The sequence below is a fragment of the Protomyctophum bolini genome (assembly GCF_963924005.1).
Source record: "Protomyctophum bolini genome assembly, chromosome: 2".
In the NCBI taxonomy this organism is placed as follows: Eukaryota; Metazoa; Chordata; class Actinopteri; order Myctophiformes; family Myctophidae; genus Protomyctophum; species Protomyctophum bolini.
Window position 1 is genome coordinate 52215406 of NC_137863.1, and position 20298 is coordinate 52235703.

The 20298-nt window shown below is 43.6% G+C and overlaps 2 protein-coding genes across 3 annotated transcripts in view; both read right to left on the reverse strand.

The window, feature by feature from the left end:
• LOC308328056 (protein NLRC3-like) lies at window positions 1-8302 on the reverse strand. Of its 2 annotated transcripts, XM_080781743.1 has the most exons (6): window positions 6382-8302; window positions 5043-5303; window positions 3540-3698; window positions 3269-3318; window positions 314-724; window positions 1-262 (listed from the first exon to the last, which is right to left on the reverse strand). In XM_080781743.1, the coding sequence occupies exons 1-6, from the start codon at window positions 8223-8225 to the stop codon at window positions 96-98; spliced, it is 2892 nt and encodes a 963-aa protein (XP_080637869.1). In that variant the 5' UTR covers window positions 8226-8302; the 3' UTR covers window positions 1-95. The 2 variants fall into 2 exon arrangements, with proteins under 2 accessions (XP_080637869.1, XP_080637868.1); XM_080781742.1 differs by having other exon boundaries at window positions 1-724.
• The window catches only part of LOC308334521 (uncharacterized protein), a gene marked incomplete at its 3' end in the record, with an annotated part of 20579 nt that continues 8570 nt past the window's right edge, over window positions 8290-20298 (reverse strand). Inside the window, exons 7-10 of the mRNA XM_080791319.1 lie at window positions 11106-11219; window positions 10594-10707; window positions 8790-8842; window positions 8290-8294 (exon numbers count right to left, since the gene is read on the reverse strand). Of these exons, the coding sequence (XP_080647445.1) occupies window positions 8290-8294; window positions 8790-8842; window positions 10594-10707; window positions 11106-11219 (286 nt within the window). The remainder of the gene's footprint in view (window positions 8295-8789; window positions 8843-10593; window positions 10708-11105; window positions 11220-20298) is intronic.

A 20298-nucleotide genomic window follows, 5' to 3' on the forward strand; every position in this document is an offset into this window, starting at 1 on the left:
GCGTACTGGCGACGGTGGTAACCATGACAACCTGGACTCACTCAGACATGTGGAGTAACCATGGCGACCTGATGTGACCCTCGCTCACATCGAGACTATCTCTGCTCACACAGAAACACTGAGGAGCCAGACAACCACAAATAGAACCCAACGCAGAGGGGTTCAGTGGACGTGGTCTGGAAGGTGTGCAGGTGGGTCAGAGTGTCCTCTGCGGACACGTCATAGAAGGACAGAGTTCCAGCGGGACGGTCTACATACACTGCTACTCTGCAGACCCCGTCCTCCCCGTCTTCACTGTCCTCACTGTCCTCACTGTCCTCACTGTCCTCACGGTCAGCATCCACTGCTGCTCTGATGGAGCGTCTAGAGGGACCGACAGGGAGGAGAGTCCTCTCCCTATTGTGTCTGACAGAGTAACTGTGACCACACACCAGACTCCATGACATGCCATTCCATCCAAGCCCACAGTCATCACCATCTCCTTTCCTGCTGATTGCTCTGTCAGTCCCTGCTATCTCAACCCCTCCACTGCACTCTACCTCAGAGTAGCAGCGTTCGCTCACACTCTCTGCAGTCAGAACCTGAGGCCTCGGTCCATCGAACCTCTCTGGGTGATCAGGATACTGATGACGTCGTCCCTCCACCCGTGTGAACTTCCTGTTGTCCTCAGACAGAGTGAGGTCACAGTGTGCTGTGTTTGTGTCCAGTGAGAGACGCTGGGAATCTGATGAGAAAACACACAGTAACCATTAAGTACATCATTCATTCACACACACACACACACACACACACACACACACACACACACACACACACGCCTCAAATCTTTGAATATATATTATTACAGAGTGAACGTTTTTAACTCAAATCTTTGCTACCGAGAGGGTTAATAATTAAATTAATTTGATTTGATTTTAATTCACCAATAAATTAATTTATTGGTGAATAAAAAATGCGAAAAACGCACCCAGGGCGCAGTATCCCCACGGCCACAAGGGGGATATCTCACAACGGGTAAGGGCTAGTTACATATAATTGTTGGGGTCCTTGACATGAAAAATGTATTGATTACATTTAGAAGCAAACCCGTTTCCCTAAAGCCTCTGTAGTTACACGCACCGTCCACATGGGGCAGTAGTAAAACCATTCCCTAAAGCCTCTGTAGTTACATACACCGTCCACATGGGGCAGTAGTAAAACCATTCCCTAAAGCCTCTGTAGTTACATACACCGTCCACATGGGGCAGTAGTAAAACCATTCCCTAAAGCCTCTGTAGTTACACACACCGTCCACATGTGGCAGTAGTAAAACCATTCCCTAAAGCCTCTGTAGTTACACACACCGTCCACATGTGGCAGTAGTAAAACCATTCGCAGAGAATTGTTTTACAGGGTGAAGAGAGCCTACTGTCAGCTGTCCAGCAGTCCAAATGTTATTACATTAAATGTCAGAGGCGAAGTGATGTCGGCAAGGTAAATGTAGGCCTATATGAAAACATTGTGCAAGTGAATTAAATTGAATAAACCCATTTAGACCCGAGGACGATTCTACAAATGTCTTCTAAATCCTGACAGTTTTCTGAAGAAACCTCATGTTTTTATGTCAGTCATTCTCAACCTTTTCCATGTCAAGGACCCCCAATAATATATGTATTTCGCCACCGACCCCCATCTGAAAATATGTTGTTCCAGGGACCAACATATTTGGTCTACAAGCTATGAGCTTGTACTGTAGATCTGCTATTTTTCAATAGCTAAAGTATAACATAATGCTTGAAACACCAGAATGGGTTAAAGTGGGATATTTGGTACAGTATATAGTCTTTTTCATTGGCCTGAACTATTGTCTATATTCATACGTTCATGAATCCACTTGCTGACCGGCTGTCACTATTGGGCTTTCTTTTTCATCAACATCCTACGGCAGGCAAAATGCTCCAACATGTCAAACTTTCCTCGTGCTTTAAGTAGCATGTGACATGTAAAACTAAGGGGTTTTCATGATTCTGAATACATTCCAGGCATTAGTTTTGCACAAAAAACACTCCTTGGGCTAAAAACGGCCATAGACGTCATGACAAATGTGATGAGGTCAGCACATTTTGGGAAAACTGGAATATGTTGTTCCAGTGACCCCCCCCAGTAAAATGTTCACTCTGTAATAATTTATATTCAAAGATTTGAGGCACATTTTCACAAAATAGCAGACCTACAAGCTCATAGCGCGGCACTCGGTGCCGTGCTATGAGCTTGTAGATCTGCAATTTTTCAATAGCTAAAGTATAACATAATGCTTTAAAACACCAAAAGGGGTTTCCGCCCAGAATGGGTTAAAACATAATGGAAGTTTGACATCTTTGACATCTTTTCCTGCCATAGGATGTTAATGGTCACAAGAAACCCCTATAAAAAAGCCCAATACTTTCAGCCGGTCAGCAAGTGGATTCATTAATGTATGTACTGTATATAGACAATATTTTAGGCCAATAAAAAAAGACTATATTCCCACCCGTCAACCTCGACTGCCGGACTACTAGACAAGGAGGTTAAATGGGAGGCTATTGTGCAAAGTCAAAGTTACCAATACAAGCTAGTTAATTCAGCATTATTTTATTGACCGGTCAGGCCCGTATGGTAGGCCTCAGGCCTAGCAATATAGGCCTCAGGCCTACCATATCTGGCCCACATTCAAATATGTGAGTGAGAACACGTGAGTGAGTGTTTCTGTCATTCCGATCTCCAACATATTTCTATTGACTGGCTTTATCTCTCAGCCAAGGCTATAGTTGTCTGCAACTAAATGGTGCATTTATATAGCGCCTTTATCCAAGGCACTTTACATAGATTGTGCATTACATTCACCCATTCACACACACATTCATACACCGATGGCAGCAGAAACCATGCAAGGCACCAACCAGCACATCAGGAGCAATTTGGGGTTCAGTGTCTTGCTCAAGGACACTTCGACACTAACTCTGGGGGAGCCCACAGGGTTCGAACTGGCAACCTTGCGGTTACCATCCAGCCACTCTACCGCTGAGCCACCGCCGCCCCAACGTATCACTAAGGAGTATGAAAACCTTGTTTGACCAACACGCACACGCCTGAAGATGCACTGTGTGCCCGCCAGACTGCGTGCTTGACAAACTACAATGTGAAAGCAAACCCACCCAACAATGTTACAACTACAGCCCTGAAGTCTACCAAACTATACAGTAGGTGTTAAAAAACTCTGTATAAGATGTCAATAGTGAGAGATACTCACGTCCTTGAATGAGATGAGGATTGAACCGATCTTCTCCACCATGTTTCACTCTGTAAGAAGTAGAACAACAATGCATCAATGTCTGACTGTCTAACACAACGTCTCCACTAGCTGACACTACAGTGTTTCACTCTGTAGGAAGTAGAACAACAATGCATCAATCATCACATTTCTGAAACTAGTAAAATAGTGGTGATGCCCCACAAACATTACCCACGCATAGTAAAAGGTTCTGCTGTAAACCGGGCCCCACAACAGGGTCTATACTCACTTGAGATTCTCCAGCCCAGCAGAGAGCAGCATCTTCATTCCTGACTCATTCACCATGTTGAGACTCAGGTCCAATTCTCTTAGATGGAGGGATGGATTAGAAGTTAGAGCTGAGGCCAGAACTTCACAGCATCTCTCTGACAACCAGCAGTTCTCCAGTCTAAATGAAGAATACAACCAGATAGAGAGAGAGAGAGAGAGAGAGAGAGAGAGAGAGAGAGAGAGAGAGAGAGAGAGAGAGAGAAGAGAGAGAGAAAGAGAAAGAGAGAATGTGATTCACATTGCATGTGAATCACAATGGCATGTTCTAAAGGCTCATACATAGTCTGGATTTTCGGTGGTGGGGTGACCACCGAACTACAACATGACGTCACGAGCCGCGGTGAACCGGGTGAAGAGCAAACCACGGCCACCGCTCCAGCCCTTCTCTCTGTTTTTACTCACCACCCCTCAACGTTATTTCAGCTCCAGTGGTCAGCTCACCACCGGAGCGGTGGTCACCTCACCACCGAAAATCCAGACTATGAATAGGCCTTAAGTCAGAGGGAGGGTGAGCTAATAGTATTTCAAGTCCAAGGGAGGGTGATCCAATTCTGTTAATAAAATAGTCTGGGTTTTTATATATACATGTTTTACTGCAGCTTTTTAAAATTCAGTCGAACTTTGTCTAATAAAACCCCTCTGTTGCTTTGACTTGTAGTTGGTACTTCCCAACGCTGGCCATGCGAGGCTACAGTTTTTCATTGTTCCTCCTATGTGTCACACACAGTATGTTTCTATGTCAGTGGTGCTCAACCTTTTTCATGTCAAGGACCCCCAGAATTCTCTCTATTGGGCCACGGACCCCCATCTGAAAATATGTAGTTCCAGGGACCCCCCCAGAAGCAAATATTTTAGTTAAAAATATTTGCTCTGAAATATATATTCAATGATTTGCGACACATTTCAACGATTTTTCAAAAATAGCAGACCTACAAGCTCGTAGCACGCCACTCGGTGGCGTGCTGCGAGCTTGTAGATCTGCTATTTTTCAATAGCTAAATTATAACATAATGTTTAAAACACCAAAAGGGGTTCCTGCCCTAAGCTACTACGCTTTCATATATGGAGCATATGGTTGTCTCCGCACATACGTGTAGTTAGCACCATTAGGCACCGTTAGCCTCGCTTTTTATAAACTTAGATAGGAGCAAAATAGTTAATATAAATATGATTCAAAACTAGGGGATGACACTCTGACAACATAACACATTGAACCACTCAGAGGTGTTTAGGTTTTAAATGTGGTATCTCAGCATAAAGACTACATACATTAGTCACTGTATCTTATCAATATTATGGTCAGTGTGAGTTACCATGATATTAACCTCATCCACACTCTTCAAATACTACCACCATCATAACTACATTATAATCACTTACTATAACAGAACTTTACTTAACCAAATACAAATACAAATGTTAAATGAACCAAATACAAATACAAATGTTAAATGAATCTAACCTGAGAGTCTCCAGACAACAGTTTGGGCTCTTCAGTGCAGCACAGATGAGATCCAGTCCAGAATCCTTCAAGACGTTTCCACTCAGGTCCAGTTCTCTCAGACAACAGTTTGGGCTCTTCAGTGCAGCACAGATGAGATCCAGTCCAGAATCCTTCAAGCCGTTTCCACTCAGGTCCAGTTCTCTCAAATGGGACGGATTGGAGCTGAGAGCTGAAGCCACAACTTCAACGTGTTTCACTTCGAGGTCACAGCCAACAAGTCTGTAATTACAGATTAAATGTAAAATCAGAGATGATCAAAGCAGAGCAGACCATGTTCACCGTCAAGGAGGTTCCCTGTGGTGCTGTCTGAAATGTGTGTGTTTGGATACTTTTCTAACTAAGCAAATAGCAGCAGTGAGTAACACATATTTAATTACAATTTACAATTACAATTTAGGCATTTAGCAGACGCTCTTAATCCAGAGCGATTTACATTAAGCAAGAACAAAAAAGCATGGGAATACATCACATAAAAACATTTATTATGAAACATGCGTAAGCTAAGAAAGTAACAGTGGAATATCTATATAATGAAGCTATACATATAAACTATACATCTATACTACTATGCTATACATATCTACTATGACGTGCTATGACTACATACAATGCACTTATGCTGTCTACATAACATGCTATAAGTCTGTATCAAATGCTATCTAAGTCTACAGAAATGCTATCTAAGGGGGTGGGGTAAGTGCTATGGCCCATGATGGAGTCTGAAAAGGTGGGTTTTCAGACTACGGCGGAAGATTGGGAGTGATGCTGCAGTTCTGACTGCAATGGGAAGTGCATTCCACAGTTTTGGAGCCAGAAGGGAGAAGAGTTTGGGACGTGTGGAGCGTTGTCCCGGCGTTTTTAGTGAGGGTACTTTCAGCTTCCCTGCGTTGACTGATCTGAGTGAGCGGGAGGGTTTGTAGGGTTCGATCATACTTGCAAGATATGGGGGAGCAATACCTTTGGTTGCTTTGAATGCCAGCATCAGAGTTTTGTATTCTGTGCGGGCAGCGACCGGGAGCCAGTGGAGGGAAATGTGCTCGTAACTTTCCACTGTTCTCATTTGATTGTATTACAAACATTAAATAATTAAAACGATCCCAACTCGATGCTGTTCCACTCAAAAGATGAACAGTCTGTACGACCGCATGCCATGGCAAAATCACCCTGATATCACTAAATATACTAAACCTCTCTCTCTCTCTCTCTCTCCCCCCCCCCCCCCCCCCCCCCCCCCCCCCCAATGAATGAATGAAGTATATACGTAGTGATCTAACATGTTAACATCCACACTACTAACCTGGCTGATTTGCAGTTCTTCACAGCTGGGACCAGTCTCTGTCGCCCCTCCTTTGATGTGTTGTATTTCTGCAGGTCCAACTCCTCCAGAACCTCCTCTGACATCTGCAGCATGACGGCCAGAGCTGAACACAGGGTCTCAGACAGTTTCTCTGTTCTGTTCTCTGACTTCAGGAACTGTTGGATCTCCTGATGTAATGAGTGGTCGTTCATCTCCATCAGACAGTGGAAGATGTTGATACATCTGTCAGGAGAGGCGTCACCATCAGTTAACAACGTCTTCAGGTTCCGGATGGCTTTCTGGATCTCCTCTGGACTGTTCTCTGTCTGACCCAGCAGGTCTCCTAACAGACTCTGGTTGGACTGCAGTGAGAGGCCATGAAGGAAGCGGACTAAGAGGTCCAGGTGGCCATTTTCACTCTTCAGGGATTTTATGATAGCAGCCTTCAGGAAGTCTGAGAGGGAGATGTTACTGTTGTCATCATCATCATCATCATCATCATCATCATCATCATAATCATAATCGTCGTCGTCGTCGTCGTCCTCATCCTCATCCTCATCCTCAACAACATAATCATCATCATCATGTAGGAATGTCTTCAGGACCTTCCTGTTCTTCTGTGTGAAACAGTGGAACAGGTAGACTGCAGCCAGAAACTCCTGGATGATCAGATGAACAAAGCTGTAGACCGTTTTCTGGAACAGCACACTCTCTGTTTTGAAGATCTGTGTGCACACTCCTGAGTACAGCGCGGCGTCTTTCACATCAAGACCACACTCTTCCAGGTCTTCTTGGTAGAACATGATGCTACTTTTCTTCAGATGTTTGGACGCCAGCATGCCCAGCTTCAGAAGAACATCCCTGTCAGTCTTAGTGAGCTGCTGTTGAGTCCCCTTTTCTTTGTCTTTCTTGTTCACATCATGAGTCTCGTCATACTTCTGCTTCTTCGTGTTTGTCTGAACCAACAGGAAGTGGCAGCACATCTCAGTCAGGGTCTTGGGCAGCGTTCCTATCGTGGTGTGTGTCCTCAACATGTCCAGCAGAACGGTAGCAATGATCCAACAGAAGAGTGGGATGTAACACATGATGTGGAGGCTCCTCCATGTCTTCAAGTGTGAGAGGACTCTGTCGGCCAGCTTCTCTTCACTGAATCTCTTCCTGAAGTACTGCTCCTTCTGGGGGTCTGTGAACCCTCGCACTTCTGTCACCATGTCAACACATGCAGGAGGGATCCGATTGGCTGCTGCGGGTCTGGTGGTTATCCAGAGGAGGGCCGAGGGGAGCAGATTCCTCTTGATGAGGTTCGTCAACAGAGAATCCACCGATGATGTCACTGTGACATCAGAGATGATTTCATTTTTGTCGAAGTGCAACGGAGAACTGCTTTCATCGAGCCCATCGAGGATGAAGCAAACTTTCCAGGCAGCGAGCTGCTCTGCTGTGACCTTCTTTAACGTTGGGTGGAAATCATGGATCAGGTTGAGAAGACTGTACTGCTTATCTCTGACCAAGTTCAGCTCCCGGAATGAAAAGGGAACCAGGAGATCAATATCTTGATTCTCCAAACCTCTTGCCCAGTCCAGAGCAAACTTGCACGCAGAGAATGTTTTTCCGATGCCAGCGATGCCATTTGTCAGAACTGTTTTGCTGGGTTTCTCTCTGCCAGGGAGGATAATCTTAAAGAGTTTACAGCAGTTGATTGCATCGTCATGGAAGGTCTTCATGTTGGAAGTTCTCTCAAGCTGTATCACCTCATGTTGGCTATTAACCCCTTCACTCTGTCCCGCTGAGATGTAGAGCTCTGAGTAGGTGCTGGTGACGGAGTCTCCAGACTCTTCCGTCATGTGATTTTTCACTCCATCAAGACTGTCCAAACTGACCTTCAAACTGACCTTATAATCGTTCAAATCAACCTGCAGACGGACATCTGAAATGATGTTTAAAACATTCTGGTTAATTACTTAATTTATAACTTTACATCTTTTACAGCACACATTGCTAATTAATTACCCCCAGAAAATGTGCTTTTTTATAAGAAACATTTTGCCAAAGGTAACAACACAAGATCAGCTGTTTTTGTCCAGAGTTGATAATTGTTTAGCTTCCTTATTTGCACTTAGATCTAATTGATACAGATAAATTGAACATTTAGTCTGACTATGAATTTCCAATGAGTGCACATTCTTACTTTGTCCAGGTGTGGTTTGACTGGGTGTCTTCAGTCCAGGTGTGGTTTGACTGGGTGTCTTCAGTCCAGGTGTGGTTTGACTGCTTGTCTTCAGTCCAGGTGTCTGATCAGCCTCGGTCACAACGCACCTCTCTCTGTGGACATGAATACATATATTTCTGACGCGCCAAAATTCCGTGTGTGCGCACGCGCACACACACGCACGCACGCACAAAGTCACTCTTCACAGACAGAAGGCTGGGAGTTGGAGACTCTGCTCTGAGGCACAGACTTCTGGACTCAGAGAAAATGTTTGCGTGATTATCATGTGGGTTCAATTCATTATATATTTGTTTGATGTCGCGCACCGAAGGTAGCTGATCTACAAGCTCAACAACACATCACAGAGAGTTGTGGTGTGAGCTTGTAGATCAGTTATTCTCAGTTAGTTGTTTTAACATATTTGTCTCATTTGTTTTCCACTGTCCACTGTACCATGTGTATAACCAGTAAGACGCGCAAACGCGGGAAGCGAACGCAGCTGAGACCCTGCAGATCATGTCTGTCTGTCTGTCTGTGTGTGTGTCCCGCTGTTACTGTATATGTGGACCTGGCCCCTTTTGTGCCCATATATGGAGCTGAGTGGACCTGGCCCCTTTTGTGCCCATATATGGAGCTGAGTGATTGCTGATGCAACACACTCCATATTTGGATAGCGGGACAGACACACGGACAGACAGACAGACAGACAGACAGACACACACACACACACACACACACACACACACACACACACACACACACACACACACACACACACACACACACACACACAGACAGACATGATCTGCTAGGTCTCATAGTAAGTGCTCACTGCATTCGCAATAATTATGCTTTATTTGAAGAATATCTATCTATCTATCTATCTATCTATCTATCTGTCTTACGGACATTTACGAGCATCCCCAGGTTACCTGTGGAATTCATCATTGCACTTGGGGTGACGTGGGTTCAGGATAAATATACACTGCCTTGATCACTGGTACACCACCCTCCTCTGATCACTGGTACACCACCCTCTGATCACTGGTACACCACCCTCCTCTGATCACTGGTACACCACCCTCCTCTGATCACTGGTACACCACCCTCCTCTGATCACTGGTACACCACCCTCCTCTGATCACTGGTACACCACCCTCCTCTGATCACTGGTACACCACCCTCTGATCACTGGTACACCACCCTCTGATCACTGGTACACCACCCTCTGATCACTGGTACACCACCCTCCTCTGATCACTGGTACACCACCCTCCTCTGATCACTGGTACACCACCCTCTGATCACTGGTACACCACCCTCCTCTGATCACTGGTACACCACCCTCTGATCACTGGTACACCACCCTCCTCTGATCACTGGTACACCACCCTCTGATCACTGGTACACCACCCTCTGAGCTGACGAGGAAATGAGCGGATTTTACGACCAACGTCTGCCAACGTCACGGCAAGTTCAAATGATGAATTCCACACGCAACGTGGGAATGCTCCTAAATGTCCGTACGCTCACAATATGAGCGTAAACGGCGTTGTGAATCTGGCCCATAGTGTATATATTGTATAGTGTTATAGTGTATATTGTATATTCTACCACAGGTCGTTTCGAGGAAGCCATCTGATTGGTTGAAACAGCCTTCTAGCCGTGGGTTAAACCAGCACCGTTCAACACCTAATCAAAACAAAGAATTCAGCCGCTCTGTTCTCCCAGAGCGCTATAGCAAACTGGGTGGCTAGGCTAGCTAGTTTATTGGGACATTTGTGGTCGTAGTGACTACATCTGTCATTAAATAAATATATTCTTTCAGCGATTTTCTTAGTTTTAAGGGTAACTGTGGTTACTTCAGTGATGCTTGCGGAACTCGACTCCGTCTCGTTCCTGACCGCATCACGGTCGTGGCAATAATCACGTTAACCCACACCCTCTCGTGTAATATTGCTTAAGTGTTATAGTGTGTATATTGTACAGGAGGATTGACATACTGTGTATCTGGAGGTCCAGGTTCATCACTGAAGTTAAGAGGAATGTCTTTAGAAAAGTCACTCTTCATAGACAGAAGGCTGGGAGTTGGAGACTCTGCTCTGTGGTACAGACGTCTGGAATAACATAAATGTTTGTGTGAATGAGGACCATAGTGTATATATTGTACAGTGTTATAGTGTATATTGTATAGTGTTATAGTGTATATTGTATAGTGTTATAGTGTATATTGTATAGTTATAGTGTATATTGTATAGTGTATATTATATAGTGTTATAGTGTATATTGTAAAGTGTTATATGTATATTGTATAGTGTTATAGTGTATATTGTATAGTGTCATAGTGTATATTGTATAGTGTATATTATATAGTGTTATAGTGTATATTGTATAGTGTTAGTGTATATTGTACAGTGTTATAGTGTATATTGTACAGTGTATATTGTATAGTGGTATAGTGTATGTTGTATAGTGTTAGTGTTAGTGTATATATTGTACAGGAGGATTGACATACTGTGTATCTGGAGGTCCAGATTCATCACTGAAGTTAAGAGGAATGTCTTTAGAAAAGTCACTCTTCATAGACAGAAGGCTGGGAGTTGGAGACTCTGCTCTGTGGTACAGACGTCTGGAATAACATAAATGTTTGTGTGAATGAGGACCATAGTGTATATATTGTACAATGTTATAGTGTATATATTGTATAGTGTTATAATATATTCATAGTGTTATAGTGTATATTGTATATTGTATAGGGCCTGATTCATTAAAAAGAAATACGCCACCGTTACACTGTGGCGGAAACAGATATCGTATTTATCCGTCCGATCAAGCTACGTTGAGATGACGTGTTATTCAGAGAAGCTGGTGTAATCACTTCATTCATGCGGATCGCTGAGTGTATCCTTTCCACATTTTCCCCAAGCGATTCGCCTGGTGTCGCCTGGTTAGTTGGAACATCCACGCCCATTCTACACCATATAAGGCAACAGGAAATCTCGAAATACGTCATCATAGCCGGCACAGAGGATTCCCAAACTTTAAATTCTACAGCGCGATGAGCTTGTAGAGTAGTTAATTTTGACAGGAGGTTCTCTGCACGGACAGATCTTCAAGCAAACAGCGCGAGTTATATGTATATAATTATAAACGAAACTTGCCAACTTGGCACGCATTGCTTCACTCGATCCTTAAATGTCAGAGTTAACTGATATGTTACAGTTACTTTCACATAATGAGAAAGAAGTTAATTTGTACTGTTCACCACACGACCAAATGCTATATTACAACTCGGCAATGATAAGCCCTTACTGATGAATGCACTGCAGGGTTATAAAAAAAGAAAGAACACTCGCCTGCAGAAGTAAAATAGATACCCGGTATCAGATGTAAATTAATTTCATGATGTCGTCATATTAAAATGATTCGCGGGACACGGCAAACTTGATTCATCTCATGATGAGATCAATGTAGTAGCCTACAGCATATAACCTACACAGCTAAAACGTTGCCCATATTATAATTAATTAAGGTGAGCTGGCTTAAAACTGACTGGCCAAATTGCACGCGCTGATTCCATAATGTGGATTTATAGCCCTCGTCGTGACTGCTGTCTGTCTGTCAGACCGGCATGTCTGTGAACCATAGAATGCCATAGATAGACCATATAACAGTCGGGCCGGGCCGTGTTCTGTCCTTGCCGGGCTCACTGCGCCGTTATATTAATTTTCCAATGTAAATTTCACCCAGATTGGACTCGGTTCAGCGGCCGCATGCTGCTGTCCGCTCCACACACACACACACACACACACACACACACACACACACACACACACACACACACACACACCGACAGTCAGAGAACTGACTCACTAAACAACACTAAACAACTTTGGATTCGTACAGTGCAGAATGCAGATAAGTGTAGGCCTATGTTCTTATTATAATTGTGAGGTTTTTTTTTTAACATGCAGCGCGAGTCCACGGGAGCCGATCTACAAGCTCACAACGCGTTGCGCTGAGCAGCGCAATCGCGCATGCTATAGAAATATCCTAATAAATAAATAAAAAGGTGTCGCTTGCAGGGGCAGTTTCCTTATGGGACTTGCCTCTAGAATGCATGCATAGGCATACAAGTGCAAGTGCACTCGGCTTTTATATATCATATATATAGTACGAAGTATAATTAAATGATCACAGGCATTCTAGGTCTAGGTCGGGACACATGCCTACATATTTTATCTGCGATTTGGGAACTATTTATTGATTCAGCATGAAGACTAAAGCCTTCTGAATATATCCGTAAATTCGTCCGCCACCTAAAGAGGTCCCGTGGGATTTTACGGAGTTTCCGACCAACCTACGTGAGGGGAGTGTTGAAGAATCAGGCCCATAGTGTATATTGTACAGTGTTATAGGGCCTGATTCTTCAACGCGTTTACGCTGATATAATGACGTGAAGCTAGCGGAAAGGCATTTACGTGGATTTCCCACATTAATTTGGAATTCATGGAAATGGCCGTGAACTTGACGCTCACGTAGGTTGGTCGGAAACTCCGTAAAATCCCACGGGACCTCTTTAGGTGGCGGACGAATTTACGGATATATTCAGAAGGCTTTAGTCTTCATGCTGAATCAATAAATAGTTCCCAAATCACAGATAAAATATGTAGGCATGTGTCCCGACCCTATAACATTGTTCAGCACAAAAAAATGATATATAAAACTTGCACTTGTATGCCTATGCATGCATTCTAGAGGCAAGTCCCATAAGGAAACTGCCCCTGCAAGCGACACATTTTTATTTATTTATTAGGATATTTCTATAGCATGCGCGATTGCGCTGCTCACTTGACAGCCTTCTCTAGGCTACTCGCAGTGCAACGTGTTGTGAGCTTGTAGATCGGCTCCCGTGGACTCACGCTGCATGTTAAAAAACAAACTCACAATTATAATAAGAACATAGGCCTACACTTATCTGCATTCTGCACTGTACGAATCCAACATTGTTTAGTGTGTGTTAGTGTTATTTAGTGAGTCAGTTCTCTGACTGTCGGTGTGTGTGTGTGTGTGTGTGTGTGTGTGTGTGTGTGTGTGGGGCGGACAGCAGCATGCGGCCGCTGAACAGAGTCCAATCTGGGTGAAATTTACATTGGAAAATTAATATAACGGCGCGGTGAGCCCGGCAAGGACAGAACACGGCCCGGCCCGACTGTTATATGGTCTATCTATGGCATTCTATGGTTCACAGACATGCCGGTCTGACAGACAGACAGCAGTCACGACGAGGGCTATAAATCCACATTATGGCATCAGCGCGTGCAATTTGGCCAGTCAGTTTTAAGCCAGCTCACCTTAATTAATTATAATATGGGCAACGTTGTAGCTGTGTAGGCTATATGCTGTAGGCTAGCTACTACATTGATCTCATCATGAGATGAATCAAGTTTGCCGTGTCCCGCGAATCATTTTAATATGACGACATCATGAAATGAATTTACATCTGATACATCGGATATCTATTTTACTTCTGCAGGCGAGTGTTCTTTCTTTTTTTATAACCCTGCAGTGCATTCATCAGTATCATTGCCGAGTTGTATATAGCATTTGGTCGTGTGGTGAACAGTACAATTTAACTTCTTTCTCATTATGTGAAAGTAACTGTAACATATCAGTTAACTCTGACATTTAAGGATCGAGTGAAGCAATGCGTGCCAAGTTGGCAAGTTTCGTTTATAATTATTTTTATACATATAACTCGCGCTGTTTGCTTGAAGATCTGTCCGTGCAGAGAACCTCCTGTCAAAATTAACTACTCTACAAGCTCATCGCGCTGTTGTATAGAATTTAAAGTTTGGGAATCCTCTGTGCCGGCTATGATGACTTATTTCGAGATTTCCTGTTGCCTTATATGGTGTAGAATGGGCGTGGATGTTCCAACTAACCAGGCGACAACAGGCGAATCGCTTGGGGAAAATGCGGAAAGGATACACTCAGCGATCCGCATAAATGAAGTGATTACACCAGCTTCTCTGAATAACACGTCATCTCAACGTAGCTTGATCGGACGGATAAATACGATATCTGTTTCCGCCACAGTGCAACGGTGGCGTATTTCTTTTTAATGAATCAGGCCCATAGTGTGTATTGTATAGTGTTATAGTGTATAGTGTTATAGTGTATATTGTATACAGTGTTATAGTGTATATTGTATATAGTGTTATAGGGCCTGATTCATTAAAAAGAAATACGCCACCGTTGCACTGTGGCGGAAACAGATATCGTATTTATCCGTCCGATCAAGCTACGTTGAGATGACGTGTTATTCAGAGAAGCTGGTGTAATCACTTCATTTATGCGGATCGCTGAGTGTATCCTTTCCGCATTTTCCCCAAGCGATTCGCCTGTTGTCGCCTGGTTAGTTGGAACATCCACGCCCATTCTACACCATATAAGGCAACAGGAAATCTCGAAATACGTCATCATAGCCGGCACAGAGGATTCCCAAACTTTAAATTCTATACAACAGCGCGATGAGCTTGTGCCTTGTAGAGTAGTTAATTTTGACAGGAGGTTCTCTGCACGGACAGATCTTCAAGCAAACAGCGCGAGTTATATGTATAAAAATAATTATAAACGAAACTTGCCAACTTGGCACGCATTGCTTCACTCGATCCTTAAATGTCAGAGTTAACTGATATGTTACAGTTACTTTCACATAATGAGAAAGAAGTTAATTTGTACTGTTCACCACACGACCAAATGCTATATACAACTCGGCAATGATACTGATGAATGCACTGCAGGGTTATAAAAAAAGAAAGAACACTCGCCTGCAGAAGTAAAATAGATATCCGATGTATCAGATGTAAATTAATTTCATGATGTCGTCATATTAAAATGATTCGCGGGACACGGCAAACTTGATTCATCTCATGATGAGATCAATGTAGTAGCTAGCCTACAGCATATAGCCTACACAGCTACAACGTTGCCCATATTATAATTAATTAAGGTGAGCTGGCTTAAAACTGACTGGCCAAATTGCACGCGCTGATGCCATAATGTGGATTTATAGCCCTCGTCGTGACTGCTGTCTGTCTGTCAGACCGGCATGTCTGTGAACCATAGAATGCCATAGATAGACCATATAACAGTCGGGCCGGGCCGTGTTCTGTCCTTGCCGGGCTCACCGCGCCGTTATATTAATTTTCCAATGTAAATTTCACCCAGATTGGACTCTGTTCAGCGGCCGCATGCTGCTGTCCGCCCCACACACACACACACACACACACACCCCGACAGTCAGAGAACTGACTCACTAAATAACACTAACACACTAAACAATGTTGGATTCGTACAGTGCAGAATGCAGATAAGTGTAGGCCTATGTTCTTATTATAATTGTGAGTTTGTTTTTTAACATGCAGCGTGAGTCCACGGGAGCCGATCTACAAGCTCACAACACGTTGCACTGCGAGTAGCCTAGAGAAGGCTGTCAAGTGAGCAGCGCAATCGCGCATGCTATAGAAATATCCTAATAAATAAAAAAAAATGTGTCGCTTGCAGGGGCAGTTTCCTTATGGGACTTGCCTCTAGAATGCATGCATAGGCATACAAGTGCAAGTTTTATATATCATTTTTTTATGTGCTGAACAATGTTATAGGGTCGGGACACATGCCTACATATTTTATCTGTGATTTGGGAACTATTTATTGATTCAGCATGAAGACTAAAGCCTTCTGAATATATCCGTAAATTCGTCCGCCACCTAAAGAGGTCCCGTGGGATTTTACAGAGTTTCCGACCAACCTACGTGAGCGTCAAGTTCACGGCCATTTCCATGAATTCCAAATTAATGTGGGAAATCCACGTAAATGCCTTTCCGCTAGCTTCACGTCATTATATCAGCGTAAACGCGTTGAAGAATCAGGCCCATAGTGTATATTGTATAGTGTTAGTGTATATTGTACAGTGTTATAGTGTATATTGTACAGTGTATATTGTATAGTGGTATAGTGTATATTGTATAGTGGTATAGGGCCTGATTCTTCAACGCGTTTACGCTGATATAATGACGTGAAGCTAGCGGAAAGGCATTTACGTGGATTTCCCACATTAATTTGGAATTCATGGAAATGGCCGTGAACTTGACGCTCACGTAGGTTTGTCGGAAACTCCGTAAAATCCCACGGGACCTCTTTAGGTGGCGGACGAATTTACGGATATATTCAGAAGGCTTTAGTCTTCATGCTGAATCAATAAATAGTTCCCAAATCGCAGATAAAATATGTAGGCATGTGTCCCGACCCTAACATTGTTCAGCACATAAAAAAATGATATATAAAAGCCGAGTGCACTTGCACTTGTATGCGCATGCATTCTAGAAGCAAGTCCCATAAGGAAACTGCCCCTGCAAGCGACACCTTTTTATTTATTTATTAGGATATTTCTATAGCATGCGCGATTGCGCTGCTCACTTGACAGCCTTCTCTAGGCTACTCGCAGTGCAACGCGTTGTGAGCTTGTAGATCGGCTCCCGTGGACGCGCTGCATGTTAAAAAACAAACTCACAATTATAATAAGAACATAGGCCTACACTTTAATATCTGCATTCTGCACTGTACGAATCCAACGTTGTTTAGTGTGTGTTAGTGTTGTTTAGTGAGTCAGTTCTCTGACTGTCGGTGTGTGTGTGTGTGTGTGTGTGTGTGTGTGTGTGTGGCCAGTCAGTTTTAAGCCAGCTCACCTTAATTAATTATAATATGGGCAACGTTGTAGCTGTGTAGGCTATATGCTGTAGGCTACTACATTGATCTCATCATGAGTTTGCCGTGTCCCGTGAATCATTTTAATATGACGACATCATGAAATTAATTTACATCTGATACATCGGATATCTATTTTACTTCTGCAGGCGAGTGTTGTTTCTTTTTTTATAACCCTCAGGTGCATTCATCAGTAGCCTATAAGGGCTTATCATTGCCGAGTTGTAATATAGCATTTGGTCGTGTGGTGAACAGTACAAATTAATATCATGTATTGATATTGATCACATGCATGGATGCCACACACAGAATAGTTTAACTCACTGGATAAACTCACTGGATTATAATTTCTTAAATTCTTCAGACAAGAGGATCCCAATTATTCACTTATGAATGTATATGCTTGTAGGCTACTGTTCTTTATCGCGCAAGCCATGCCCCCTCCCTCTCTCCCCTCTCTCTCTCTCTCTCTCTCTCTCTCTCTCTCTCTCTCTCTCTCTCTCAAAAGACGACTTTTGCATTGACATATATCCGATATTTTAAATATCGGATAGCCTATATTTTACCTCTGACTGCAAAGGTGTGAGTGCAGCACCCGCCTTGGTCCCGAACTTAATTAAATAAATTATAATGATATTGCTTCAGCAGCGGAGCACGCACCGCTGTGGACATTTTAATAGAGTGCGGGCTATATTCATGCATTGACCGCGGCTGTGAAGCCGCATAGTCTGCGGCTGCAAAGCCTTTTTTCTTTTTTTGACAGACCAAACTGCTGTCTGCTGAGTCATGCTTGAAGCCTTTTATGGTGCGATATGGGGCGTGGATCAATGCAAATGAGGTTGTCGGGTGCTTTTCCGATCACTTTGCACCCACTGCATTCAGTATGACATACACCTGCGATACGCCAGCGCACCTGTGGTACACACCGCTCTCTGAATAACACGTCATCTCAACGTAGCTTGATCGGACGGATAAATACGATATCTGTTTCCGCCACAGTGTAACGGTGGCGTATTTCTTTTTAATGAATCAGGCCCATAGTGTATATTGTATAGTGTATATTATATAGTGTTACTGGGCCTGATTCACAACGGCGTTTACGGTGATAACATGACGTGAAGCTAGCGGAAAGGCATTTACGTGGATTTCCCACATTAATTTGGAATTCATGGAAATGGCCGTGAACTTGACGCTCACGTACGTTGGTCGGAAACTCCGTCAATTCCCACGGGACGTCTTTAGGTGGCGGAGACGGCCCAGACGGGAGACATTTGCGGAAGCATACACGTGAGATTTATTCAGAAGGCTTTAGTCTTCATGCTGAATCAATAAATTGTTCCCAAATCTCAGATAAAATATGTAGGCATGTGTCCCCATGACATATTGGTCGATCAGCACAAAATAAATGATAGCCTATATAATAAAAGCTGAGTGCACTTGTATGCCTAAATGCATGCATTTCCCCATACAGAAACTGCCCCTGCAAGCCCGACACCTTTTTATTTATTCATTAGGATATTACTATAGCATGCGCGATTGCGCTTCTCACTTGACAGCTTTCTACTTGCAGTGCAACGCGTTGTGAGCTTGTAGATCGGCTCTCGCGCATGTTAAAAAACAAACTCACAATTATAATAAGAACACATAGGCTTATCTGCATTCTGCACTACGAATCCAACATTGTTTAGTGTAGTAATGCCTGCAGTAGGCGGCAGGCCTATTGAAATTGTTTTGTTACGGAGCTCCGTGAGTCAGTTGACTGTCGGTCGGTGTGTGTGTGTGTGTGTGTGTGTGTGTGTGTGCGTGTGTGTGTGTGTGTGTGTGTGCAGTGTGTGTGTGTGTGTGTGTGTGTGTGTGTGTGTGTGTGTGTGTGTGCGTGTGTGTGTGTGTGTGTGTGTGTGTGTGTGTGTGTGTGTGTGTGTGTGTGTGTGGGGTGGGGGGGGGGGGCAGACAGCAGCGTGCTGCCGATCCGATTCACATTGGAAAATGAATGGGCTATATAGCCCTGTATAAAAAATAGAAGACCACATTAGACTGGGAGGCGGCCTTTTTTCCGACAGCATTCTAGCCGACGGGGCAACGGTCCGCTCCGCAGCTCCACATGCGCTGCTCCCGTGCTTGCAAATATGAAGGACAGACTTTATAATCATGTATTGATATTGATCACATGCATGGATGCCACACACAGAATAGTTTAACTCACTGGCTAAACTCACTGGATTATAATTTCTTAAATTCTTCAGACAAGAGGATCCCAATTATTCACTTATGAATGTATAGGCTTGTACTGTTCTTTATCGCGCAAGCCATGCCCCCCTCCCTCTCTCTCTCTCTCTCTCTCTCTCTCTCTCTCTCTCTCTCTCTCTCTCAAAAGACGACTTTTGCATTGACATATATCCGATATTTTAAATATCGGATAGGATAGCCTATGTTTTACCTCTGACTGCAAAGTGCAAAGGTATGAGTGCAGCACCCGCCTTGGTCCCGAACTTAATTAAATAAATTATAATTATATTGTTTCAGCAGCGGAGCACGCACCGTTGTGGACATTTTAATAGAGTGCGGGCTATATTCATGCATTGACCGCGGCTGTGAAGCCGCATAGTCTGCGGCTGCAAAGCCTTTTTTCTTTTTTTGACAGACCAAACTGCTGTCTGCTGAGTCATGCTTGAAGCCTTTTATGGTGCGATATGGGGCGTGGATCAATGCAAATGAGGTTGTCGGGTGCTTTTCCGATCACTTTGCACCCACTGCATTCAGTATGACATACACCTGCGATACGCCAGCGCACCTGTGGTACACACCGCTCTCTGAATAACACGTCATCTCAACGTAGCTTGATCGGACGGATAAATACGATATCTGTTTCCGCCACAGTGTAACGGTGGCGGATTTCTTTTTAATGAATCAGGCCCATAGTGTATATTGTAAAGTGTTAT

Bases quoted from the DNA above. Each gene is read 5' to 3' on its own strand.
- LOC308328056 (XM_080781742.1), bottom strand. From the start codon at position 8,225: ATGACGGAAGAGTCTGGAGACTCCGTCACCAGCACCTACTCAGAGCTC. The intron at 5,304-6,381 runs GTTAGTAGTGTG...CTGTAATTACAG, and splicing joins AAGAACTGCAAATCAGCCAG to ACTTGTTGGCTGTGACCTCG. The intron at 725-3,268 runs GTGAGTATCTCT...TTTTCTCATCAG, and splicing joins TCCTCATCTCATTCAAGGAC to ATTCCCAGCGTCTCTCACTG.